At 36.5% G+C, this 12,790-nt stretch overlaps 1 protein-coding gene and 1 pseudogene across 3 annotated transcripts in view; one reads left to right on the forward strand and one right to left on the reverse strand.

The window, feature by feature from the left end:
* FNBP1L (formin binding protein 1 like) overlaps window positions 1-12,790 on the reverse strand; it is a 128,914-nt gene that overhangs the window by 62,827 nt on the left and 53,297 nt on the right. For all 3 annotated transcript variants that reach the window (XM_077120238.1, XM_077120237.1, XM_077120239.1), the window contains exon 2: window positions 12,365-12,480. In XM_077120238.1, the coding sequence (XP_076976353.1) occupies window positions 12,365-12,480 (116 nt within the window). The remainder of the gene's footprint in view (window positions 1-12,364; window positions 12,481-12,790) is intronic.
* Window positions 798-2,193, forward strand: LOC143649450 (GPN-loop GTPase 3 pseudogene; annotated as a pseudogene).

The following is a 12,790-nucleotide window of genomic DNA, read 5'->3' on the forward strand; positions in this document are numbered from 1 at the left end:
AAATAATTTGGCAACAAAACTATTCAAAGTATTATGAAAGATCTAAGAGGTTGAATAAATTATCTATACAGTTAACAACATTAACAACCAAATCTTTTTTTGTTGTTGTTTTGGTTTTTTGTTGTTGTTGTTGTTGTCGTTAAACAATGAGATCTTTAAATTCTCTTCTTTGGAAAATTCACTATCAAAATATTTAACATTACTTGTTTGAACTGATTCTTATTATTAAAATCTTTTTTAACTGTTAGGTTCTGCTTCATCATTTAATTTAAGAAAATAGTAAAAGCTTTTTTAATTGTTAGGTTCTGCTTCATCATTTAATCAAAGAAAATATTTTAAGATAAAAACTAGGAAAAGGTTTATAATTCTTGTTATGATAGATGAACCTGAGTTTCTTCACTAGCATAAACTAGTAGAGTTCATTGAATAAATCATTCTATAAAAATTTATTTTTGGATGCCTACTAAAGGCATGTGCTCTGCAGGTGTTAGAAATATAATGGTGACAAGAATCATCAAATTCTTGTGAAGATTAAATGAGAAGGCAAATACTGAAAGCAGCATATTTCAGCTGTTAGAAATGTAGTTTACTAGTTTGGTGGACAATTAATTTGGGGAGATACAGATGTAACATGGCAGAAAAAAATGCAATGAGATAAAAACAGAGTTCTCCTACATACAAAAAGTATAAAGAAAGCAGCAGAATACCAATGATTAAAGAACAAATAGTTAAAATATACTAATGATAACTCTATGAAGCCCAATTCAAACATGTCAAGAAAATATATTTAGAGTTCTGTGTGGCCGGCGTCCCTGGGAGCCTGGAGCCCTGAAATGCCTCGGTATGCTCAGCTCGTCATGGGCCCCGTAGGCAGCGGGAAGAGCACCTACTGTGCCACCATGGTCCAACACTGTGAAGCCCTCAATCGATCTGTCCAAGTTGTGAACCTTGATTCTGCAGCCGAGCACTTCAACTACTCTGTGATGGCTGACATCCGGGAACTGATCGAGGTAGATGACGTGATGGAGGATGATTCTCTGAGGTTCGGTCCCAATGGAGGATTGGTATTTTGCATGGAGTACTTTGCTAATAATTTTGACTGGCTAGAGAACTGTCTCGGCCATGTAGAAGATGACTACATCCTTTTTGACTGTCCAGGTCAGATTGAGTTGTACACTCACCTGCCTGTTATGAAACAGCTGGTCCAGCAGCTGGAACAGTGGGAATTCCGAGTGTGTGGTGTTTTTCTTGTCGATTCTCAGTTCATGGTCGAGTCATTCAAGTTTCTGTCTGGCATCTTGGCAGCCCTGAGTGCAATGATCTCTCTAGAAATTCTGCAAGTTAACATCATGACAAAAATGGATCTGCTGAGTAAGAAAGCTAAAAAGGAAATTGAAAGGTTTCTAGATCCAGATGTGTATTCTTTGTTAGAAGATTCTACAAGTGACTTAAGAAGCAAAAAATTCAAAAAATTGACTAATGCTATATGTGGACTGATTGACGACTACAGCATGGTTCGATTTTTACCTTACGATCAGTCAGATGAAGAAAGCATGAACATCGTATTACAGCATATTGATTTTGCCATTCAGTATGGAGAAGATTTGGAATTTAAAGAACCAAAGGAACATGAAGATGAATCCTCTTCTGTGTTTGATGAATATTTTCAAGAAGGCCAGAATGAATGAAGATTTTGCTAAAATATGACTGTATGTATGTGAAGAGCTTGTGACTGAAACTGCAGAACATTCATCTCTTCAGAGGAGGCAACTGTAGAAAGCTATATATTTCAATGAAAAAATAATACTTGGCTGTTTATCTGCAGCATGCATGAATCAAGTTCTGAATCATTATGAAACTGCTGCTGTTTGAAGTAGGATCATTTGGCATTATTTTAACCTTATCAAAGTTGAAAGTGAAATAAATGCGCATAGATTTGTATGTATACATATAAATATAAAGTAGATCTATGCTACAGTTAAGACCATTCTAACTTAATTTACTATGTTTGATTTTTGTTGTTTTTGAGTTTTTTGGGGGAGTGGAAATTATTGTGACAAAATTTACATGTGTATATATAATATGTCCAACAGAAAAAATCTGGAAGGATACAGATAGGACCATTGCTTTATATGTATCTTCTAATTTTCCTACACTAAAAATGTATTATTTCTATAATTAAAAAAGTAAAAGTAAAAAAAAAAAAAAAGAAAAAAAAAAGAAAATATATTTATATGCACTAAGGTAAACTTCTCCCGTTGCCATGCTGTTTCTTTTGCAATTTACTCAAAAGTCAGGAGAAAATAGCTGATAGAACTAAGGAGCATGTTAAAGGCAATATCAGATGAAGCAAAATAACATGTTATCTCTAATTCTATTTTGTAATAGATTATGGGAATAGTGTAAGTATAAAGTATTTATCTTCAATATTCATGATTAAAAAAAGTGAACACTTCCTAAAATAAGATTTTAAAAAAAGAACCCAGAACTATTCTTTTTTTTCTTTAGGTGCATGGTGGGGAAACAAACCCAGAACTACTCTTGATCTTTCTCTTAAGGAAATGAAAATAAGCAAGGCTTCTTAAAAGAAGATTTTAAATTTACCATCCTAGTGGAAAAAAATTTTTTTATTAAAATGAAGGCAGACTCTAATATTTTAAATTTTTCTTACCTGTTCTTACCTTTATGGGAAAATACACAACTAGACCTAAATTCTATAATTCAAATTAAATTATATTTTACTCAAATGTCTATAACTGTAACAGTATAAACAGATGTGTTACAATTTTCAGGTCATTTATATATATATAAAAAATATATATATTTTTTATATATAAAAAAATAGTATATATATTTACTATATATCTGTAGTAAAATTCCTTAGAAACCCAAAGATGCATGTTTCAGAGGTACTAGGCACTGGTAATAGGAAAAAAAAAAAATCCTGAATAGGAAATTAATATTATTCATTCTCCCTGTGTTGCATGATATAATACCAAGGGCCCAGACTCTGCAACTAAATAGCCTAGGTTTGAATCCTAGCTCTGTCAAATAACTGTTTCTTAACCTCTATGTACTTCAGATTTCTAATCAATAACATCACACTGAAACCTCACTGGGTTTTCATTTAATGTGCCTGACACATTAAATGTTATATGTGTTAAATAAATACAAATTCACTAAATAAACAGTTCTTGCTCTGTGGTATACAACTAGTCTAGGAACTAGGAAATTAGCAGTCAATATGACAAAAATTCCCACTCCTTGTGGTGTTTACATTTTAGTGGGGAATTGATATTCTAGAATTAAAAGCAAAAATTATTTAACCAATAAATCTTCTGATACAGGCACCTACTCGTATTCAGGCAAGCTGAGTAAATTACTGGGGACTGAAAGGAATCAAAGTGTTTCCATGGGATTCAATTCTATGAAAAAAGTAATCTACATCACACGATATGGGGAGTAGTTTCTCCTGTTTGTATGCAGATAACATTGTTAGGGTTCACCAAGATAAAAAACTCAGGAGAATGGTCATTCCCTGAAACTTAGGGTATTTATGTGACACCTGAGACTCAATCAGAGATCTGAAGCTATGAAAGTCAGGAGTACTCCATACAGGAACTGTTTAAAAAGTTGATAAAGGGATCAGACTTTGACAAGAGATATGAACCAAGGTGATCTGGATAGGACTAAGGTAGATTAGAATACAGGGTAAAAGATAACTTCCATATTTTAAAACTTCAATTTCTGTGTGAGACCAAAGGAAGAGATGTTTATTTGGTGCAAAACACATATTTTGGGTAGCACATTATCTAATTTAACTTGTATGGTCAGTATAGTTGAACACCATAAGTACAGGGAATCTTGAACAGGGTCTGAGATTTTGTTGGTTTGTCCAGGTTAGTGTGATGTCCTGATATATCCCAGAGTAATTTGGGCAGTGAATAAAGAAGTATTTGCAAAGTTCCCTTTGGGGACTTGGGAGAAAGGAGGAAATATTCAACTTCCCTATTTGGAGAATTTCTCATATTCTCTCACAAGCAGTGGTGACAACCAAATCAACAGGCCAAGCCCTAGATCTTGGGGTTTGCTCTCTGAAACTTATTTCCACAAATGACAGGCCAAGCCCTAGATCTTGGGGTTTGCTCTCTGAAACTTATTTCCACAAATGACAGGCCAACCCTAATTAAAATTATGCTTAAGAGTCACCCCCAGAGAAACTCATTGGCTGCTCATATGTGGCCTCTCTCTCTAAGCCAACTCAGCAGGTGAACTCACTGCCCTCCCCCCTACATGGGACATGACTCCAAGGGGTGTAAATCTCCCTGGCAACATGGGACAGAACTCCTGGGAGGAGCCAGCGCTAGGTATCATGGGACTGAGAGAGCATTCTTGACCAAAAGGGGGAAGAGAGAAATGAGACAAAATAAAGTTTCAGTGGCTGAGAGATTTCAAACAGAGTTGAGAGGTTATCCTGGAGGTTATTCTTAAGCATTATATAGATAGCCCTTTTCAGTGGCTGGAGGGAAATACCCTGAAACTGTTGAGCTGTGTTCCAGGAGGCTTCATTTCTGAAGACGACTGTATAAAGATACAACTTTTACACTATGACCCTTGTGTCTGAAGCTCCTTTTATCCAGGGTATGGATAGAAGAGTAAAAAAATATGGATAAAAAATAAATAAATAAATAATAGGGGGGATAAGGTGTAAAATAAATTGGGTAGATGGAAATACTAGTACTCAGTGAGAAAGAAGAGTAAGGGCTATGGGATGTATGAGTTTTTCCTTTTTATTTCTTTTCCTAGAGTGATACAAATGTTCTAAAATATGATTATGGTAACAAATACACAACTTTGTGATGATACTGTGAGCTATTGATTATATACCATGTATGGACTGTAACTGTGTAAAGATGTCAATATAAATAGTTTTTTAAATGCAAAAAGGGGTGCATAAGATAAAAATAATTACTTTATATAATTTCTTAGATTACTTTCTTTTTTCCTTGGGCCATATTAAAATATTATATTAAAAAAAAACTCAAGACAAAGCATTCTGAGAGTTAAGCAACAGCAGACCGAAGAATAAAAGTAATTTCAAAGAATCAGTACAGTCTTTCTGCCCCTCTTCACTTGACAGATAGCCTCACCTTTTCTTGCAGTGCCAGCTGCTTCTCTAAGGCACGATGGAGAAGGTTGGAATAAACGAATTTGGCCAAATTGGGTGCTTGATCACCAGGGCTGCTGTAAACTCTGACAAAGTGCAGGCTGCTGCCATCAATGACCCCTTCATTGACCTCAAATACATGGTCTACATGTTCCAACATGATTTCACCCATGGCAAGTTCGAAGGCACCATCAAGGTTTCTTTTTGACAAAGGAAGATTGTCATCAACAGGAATCCCATTACTATTTTTCAGGAGCAAAAGCTCACCAACATTAAATGTAGTGATGCTAGTGCTGAATATGTTGTAAGTCCACTGGTGTCTTCATAACCATCAAGAAGGCTGGGGCTCACCTGAAGGATGGCGCCCAAAGAGTCATCATCTCTGCCCCTTTGGTCCCCATATTTGTGATAGGCGTGAACCATGAGAAGTATGACAACTCCTTCAAGGTCATCAGCAATGCTTCGTGCACCACCAACTGCCTGGTCCCAGTCATCCAAAACAATCCTGGCATTGTGGAGAGACTCATGACCACCATCCACGCCATCACTGCCACCCAGAAGACTGTGGATGGCCCCTCCAGAAAAATGTGGCCTGACGGTCGTGGGGCTGCATGGAATACCATCACTGCATCTACCAGTGGTGGACAAGGTCATCTTGGAGCTGAATGGGAAGCTCACTGGCATGACCTTCTGCATCCCTATCCACAACTTGTCCGTTGTGGATCTGACTTGCCAACTGGAGAAAGCAGCCAAGTATGATGACATTAAGAAGGTAGTAAAGCAAGTTTCAGAGGGCCCCCTCAAGGGCATCCTTGGCTACCTGAGGACCAGGTTGTCTCCTGCAACTTTAATGGTGACACGCACTCTTCTTCCCCACTCCCCACTCCTACATGGGCAGGACATTCTTCCACTTTTGATGCTGGGGCTCACATCGCAACTTCATTAAGCTCATTTCCTGCTATGACAATGAATTTGGCTACAGTAATAGGGTAGGAGAAGTTATGGTCTACATGGTCTTCAAGGAACCCCTGGACCACCAGCCACAGTGAAAGGATGAGAGGAAGAGAGAGGCTCTCAGCTGCTGGGGCTTCCTGGCTCCAACTTGATCCCCCAGTATTGAGAATTACCCATCTTCCACAGCTTCCATTCTAGACCCCCTGAAGAAGGGAAGAGGCTGAGAACCCTACCCTGTCATGTACCATCAATAAAGTACAACCAGTCAAAAAAAAAAGTCAGTACAAAAATGGTTCTTCTGAAACTAAATGCTGACACAGAAACAGAAAATTCTGATAAAGAGGCACAAGAAAGTAAAAAGTAAAGGGTAAATAGAAAACAGATTGGTTTCATTTGGGTTATTCTAAACATATGCCTATCTTAACTATGTGAGATAGCTCTTAGAATAACAGTTCCATCATGATTGTATACGTGACACCAAACTCTACTATGGATAACAAGTAGCACTTGATCAAAGGGTCAGCTTATGGTTAAAGATCCTAATTCCTAAACTAAAGTGAATGACAGTTTATTCAATTATTTATTTATTCAAGTTATGCTCACTGATCTCTACAGATTTTAATTATGCTGCCAGGCTTGGTGAGAAATTAACACAATATAATCTCTGATCCAAATGAATTTAGAGATTTCTGCTCTGGCTAAGACAGAGTAGCCTGCAGACTTTCCTGTCTTCTAGCCTATTTCTTTTCCATGATGCTACACTGCTACATTTGAACCCAAAAATACAGTTTCTTGAATGATGTGTGATGGTTAGGCTCTGGTGTCAACTTGGCCAGGTGATGGTGCCCAGTTGTCCAATCAGGCAAGCACTGGCCTAAGCATTATTGTAAGGATAGTTCATGGCTGGATGATAAACCAGAATGTTGGTTTATTAAATTATCAGTCAGTTGATTGCAGCTGTGGATGATTACATTTACTATGAAGTAAGGGCATATCTCCCACAATTCTAATCAGGTGGAGTTTTATCCCATCAGTTGAAGACTTTTAAGGGAGAAGAGAGAATTTTCATTCTTCAGCCTGCAAGCCTCTCCTGTGGAGTTTGTTGAGACCCTTCATTACAGTTGCCAACTTCATGGCCTGCCCTATGGATTTTGGACTCTTGCATTCCCACAGTTGCATGAGACCCTGTTATAAATCTCATATTTACAGATATCTCTTGTTCATTCTGTTTCTCTAGCCAACCCTGACTAATTACAGCTGGGGAGGAATATAATTTCATATAGCAATATCTCTGTGATGGAATTACAAAATAACTGTAATTATTTTTAATGGGAAAAATAAAAAGATACAAACCTATGAGGTATATAGGACTTCTTTCTTTATGTGGAAATCTTAGTTTATTTCTGCCATACAAATAAAATAGGTTTATTAAAAAGAGTGACTGATTCCAGATTTTTTGTCTTTGCAAACAGAAAATGTTTTACCAAGTGATCTGTAATTATCACTTTACATCATTAAATTGTCTTAAACACAAGTTAAACAAAAGCCATCAAAATATAAGAAGAGAAGAAAGAGAGCAAAGAAGAAAAACTGGCAATATCAAAGACTGATAAATATTAATCTTACAGAATATTTAAAACATAAATATTTAACAACTTCAATATCATTATTATTTAGGAGGGAAAAAGCTGCCTCACTATGAATGATTTTAGCCTTTGCAGTAGCAAAAACAGAAGGGAGATAACCAAAAGAATTTTTCTCATTAGAGAAGAGGAAATAAACTAGGCAAACCCTTTCCTTTAAGCAAAGCATACTATAAACAGCAGGTGATAATTCAATCATTCACCAAGCATTCATCCAAAGGAACAGATCTCAATGTAGGGAGATGGATGGGAGTAAGTAGGTTCAAATTATGCATGCTTGCCCCCAATTCTTCCTTATTTGAAAACCCCAATACCCTCCAAGAAGCCTGCCCTTGTGAATCAGTGCTGCTGAGAACCATCCTTACGATGAAAATGAGCCAAATTCCCGAGGTATGGTGGGACGGGGGAAAAAAAGGAAGCAAATCATTGATGCAGAGCAGGTACACATAATATAATCTACTTTCTCACTGTAAAAATCATTTCTTTATCATGCAATTGTGGATTCTTGCCATCCTTGCTTCAATGAAGTGTTCAAATCTCTTTAACAAAAAAAATTAAAATGGCTATTATTAGTTACAGAAAGGCAAATGAATCTATTATGTGATTAACTGCATCCTAATTGTCTAATAATACCTTGGCCATACAGAAACCCTTAAGGCTTGCGTTATTCTAGACAGTTAAATATTACAGACTGAAGTTATACCTTATAAATTACCAATTTTTACTTCATAATTTGTGATCGGATTTTCTTTTGAAATATACCATCTTCATTGCTTGAGAACAAGTGTTTTAGATTACAAAATACATAATTATTCAAAAGTGTATAAAGTAAAATGTTTAAGTTACTACCTTACCAACCCCCACTTCCATTCCCCAAGGATAAAACTGTACAACAATCTGGGGTGTATCCTTCTAGAGTCCTTCCTAAATACATACAAATTTTACAGATAATATACACATAGCTCAAAAAAAACAATAAGGAGATGTTGGAGACTGAATTATGTATTCCACAAAAGCCAAGTTCAAATCTTAATCTACATTCCTGTGGAAGAGAACTTGTTTATAAACAGAGCCTTCTGAAGAGGCTATTACTAGTTAAGATGTGACCAAACTGAATTGGGGGGGAGGGAGTATCAGTTCAGACGACTGGAATCGTTATAAAGGAGAGGAAATTCTGACATAGTCAATCAGAAGCCAGAAGTTAGAGAGAATCACTGGAGGAGACCAAGTAACCAAATAATGGAGAAAGAGAAGCAAATCAAGGAACTCCAAGGACTGTGGCAAAAGAACAGACTCTAGGAGGAAGCTGGGCCTGTCAAGACCTTGATTCTGGACTTCTAAGCTCTAAAACCACAAGACAAGAAATTCATGTTGTTTAAGTCAACCCACTGTGTGGTATTTGTCATAGGAGCCTTAACAAACTAAGATAGGAAATATTACTGTATACATGCAATTCTGCAACTTGCTTTTTATACTTGTTTTAGTTTGTTAAAGCTACTGAAATGCAATGTACATAAACGGAATGGCTTTCAAAATAAGAATTTATTAAGTTGCAAGTTTACAGTTCTAAGGCCATGAAAATGTCCACATTAAGGCATCAACAAAAGGTTACCTTCAATCAAGAAAGGCTGATGTCAAAACACCTGTCAGCCGGGAAAGCAAGTAAGTGGCCAGCATCAGCTGGGGTCTTTGGGTTCTGAACACCTTTGTCAGCTGGGAAAGCACATGAATGTCTGCTAACTTTCTCTCCCAGCTTCTTCAATGACTTCCCCAGGGGCATTTTCTTTTTTCTCTAAGGGTCTCTGGCTGTGTGGGCTGTGGCACTAAAGCTTTTTCCATAATGGTTCCCTCTTAAAGGACACCAGTAAGCAACCCCACCTTGAATGGGTGGAGACGCAGTTCCATGGAAACAATAAAAAAGATCTCACCCAGCAATACTGAACAATGATTAAAGAACACAGCTTTTCTGCGGTACATAACAGTTTCAAACCAGCACATTTCCATGGATCAAATATCCTTTTAAATCTAAATATGCTGTTAGACCTGATTTTAAAATTACAAACACAAAAGGATTTTTCCCCCTCATTCAGCTACTGAAAGGCAATTATAAGCTGAAACTTGTTTTTTCCCCCTGAAATGAACAGTTCTTTGCATATATCTTTGCACACTTATGTTTCCCTTCAGGAGAATATAGAAAATATTGGATTAAAGGATATTTTTAATTTTGAAAGACTGCCAAATCCCTTGCCTTCTTTAGAATACCTTGATTAATTCTTTTCTTGAAGACACAGTCTCAATCTTAACCATATCCATTCTTTTTAGGCTCTTTAATACAGTGATATCCTTAGAGCTACAGAAGTAGATAGCCTTGTTCTTTCTTACATTTAAATAACCATAAATTACATTACATCTGCTTTTTGTAATTTTTAAACACTTATACTGTTTGTCACTTCAAGTTTGCTAGAATTGGGATCAAATTAAAAATTAAATTAGGGAGAATTTAACTGTTCACACATGAGAACATTTTGTGAGTGCTACTTTAACTTCTCAGAGGCTCTAGAGGATGGTACTAAATGGAACCTTGGGATTAACACAACAAGGGCAAGTAGTGCCCAGGTGGAGCCTGGAGACATTATTTGACCCTCAACAAGCAGGATAAATCTAACAGACCCACACCATGCCATGTTATAATTAATATATGAAATATCAAAATCCAGTGATAAAGAAAAATTCTGAAAGTCATAAGTAAGAAGCAACATATCACATAAAAAGGAGTCTCAATAAGATTAACTGCCAATTTCTCATCAGAAACCATGAAGGCAAGAAGGCAGTGGGATAACATATTTAAAGTACTGAAAGCAAAAAACTGCCCACCAAGAATTCAATACCTAGCAAAAATGTCTCTCAAATTGGAGAGATCAAGACATTCCCAATAAACAAAATCTGACAGAGTTCATCATTACTACACCAATCTACAAGAGATGCTGAAGAGAGTTCTACAGGTGAGAGGAAAGGATAATAGACAACAGATCAAAACCACATGAAGAAATAAAGATCTCCACTAAGGGTAACAACCTGGGTAAATATGAATTATACTTTTGATTAGTAACTTCACTTTTTACTAACTACAGGATGTAAAAGAGAAATGCATAAAATGTAATAATAAATCAACAGGTTAGGGCTCTTAATACATAAACATGCAAGTTTTGACAAAAACTATATAAAGGTGTGGGGCTATGTTGGTATCAAAGCAAGCAACATTGTTATAGATTTAGGATGTTAAATTTAAGCCCCATGGTAACCACAAAGAAAATATGAGAGAATATGCAAACTCATATAGACAGAAAATAGAGTACAGGTTAGGAGGGTTAGAGGAAAGGGCAATGGGGAGTTAATGCAAAATGAGCTTTAGGTTTCTATTGGGGGTGGGTCGGCAGGGAAGGTCTAATAATGGGTAGTGGTGATGGTAATGTAACACTACAAATCTGATTAATCCCATTGAATGGTAATCTTGGGAGGAGTTGAAAAGGAACGATTTATGTTGTATAAATGTTTCCACAATAAAAAAAAAAGAGAGAGAGAGAAACTAAAGAGATAATGACAATTAAATGCAATACACAATACCGGATGGGGTATAAGAACAGTAGAAAAAAAAACTCAAAAGGACATTATTAGGACATATGAAAACTGTAAAATAAAGACGTAAGCTTTATATAAATGTTAAATTTCTCTTAAGGTAGTTACCTAAGAGAACATCCTTGTCCTTAGGAAATATATACATGGAAGTACTGTTCAAGGAGCATGATGCTGACAACCTACACTCAAAAGTTCAGAAAATGGACAAGAAAGACAGACGAACAGATGGTATTTTAGTCTGCTAAGGCTGCCAGAATGCAATACACCAGAGATATACTGGCTTTTATAGGGGATTTATTTAGTTACAAATTTACAATTCATTGGAGGAAAGGCAGCTAGCTTTTGTCTGAGTTTCTCCGTCATATGCGAAGGCACACTGTGACATCTGCTGGCCCTCTCTCCTGGCTTTTCCAGGGCGTGTCCTTTCTGCATCTCCAAATGTCTGGGTCTGAACTCTGAGCATTGAGCTGAGGCAGGCTGAGCTGCTGTGAGCTCTATTCTGATCTGTCTCTTTCAAGTCTCCAGATAATTAAATTAAACGTCACTCGTTGTGGAAGGCACTCCCCTTAGGCAACCATAGATGTAATTAGCCATAGATGAATTTCACATGCTGATGATTTAAGTCCACAGCTATAGAATAAGTGGGCACCATCACCTGGCCAAGATGACACCTGAACCTAACTACTACAGAAAGATAGAAAGAATGATAAGGCAAATGTGGCAAAAATGCTAAAACTGATGGATGGGTTTCTGGGGGTGGGGGGTATGTTGGAATTCTCTGTATGGGAGTTTTATTATCTTTCTAACTGCCCTATTAAATCTCAAAGTATTTCAAAAGAAAAAAGTTACCTAATTCAATCTAATTCTGTTAAAAAACAGAATTTAACCTCTGAAATACCACATCTACCTAATATTCAACTGTTATATATGTAGTATTTTAAGAACAGAAAAAAATTAAACTTACCTCAATTGTTTCGCATAGTTCTGTTCAATTTCTATCCTCTCCTTAACAAATTTGGCATATCTTTCCAAGAAGTCAATTCCCCATTGTGTATGCTTGTCCAAGCTGTCGAACTGATCCTAGAAAATGAAGGTAAAAACAATGAAGATTCTAAAATTTTATATTATATGTGTATATATGTTCCAATAAAACTTTAATTAGAAAAATAGATGGCAGGCACAATTTGGCTGGTGGGTCTCCTATAAGCCACAGAGAATATGGGTGTGTAAATGATACTTGTTATATCCATTCCCTCTCCCTACAAGTATTTTAACCAGCTTCTGATATTTATCATGAGGTGAATATATATGCAAGAAAAATCCTAGGCTGTTCTCTGGCTGGTTCATGCCCATCACACCCTTTAAGACCTAAAAATAGGTTCTTCAGTGT

This window comes from Tamandua tetradactyla, chromosome 11, assembly GCF_023851605.1.
Source record: "Tamandua tetradactyla isolate mTamTet1 chromosome 11, mTamTet1.pri, whole genome shotgun sequence".
Lineage (NCBI taxonomy): Eukaryota > Metazoa > Chordata > Mammalia > Pilosa > Myrmecophagidae > Tamandua > Tamandua tetradactyla.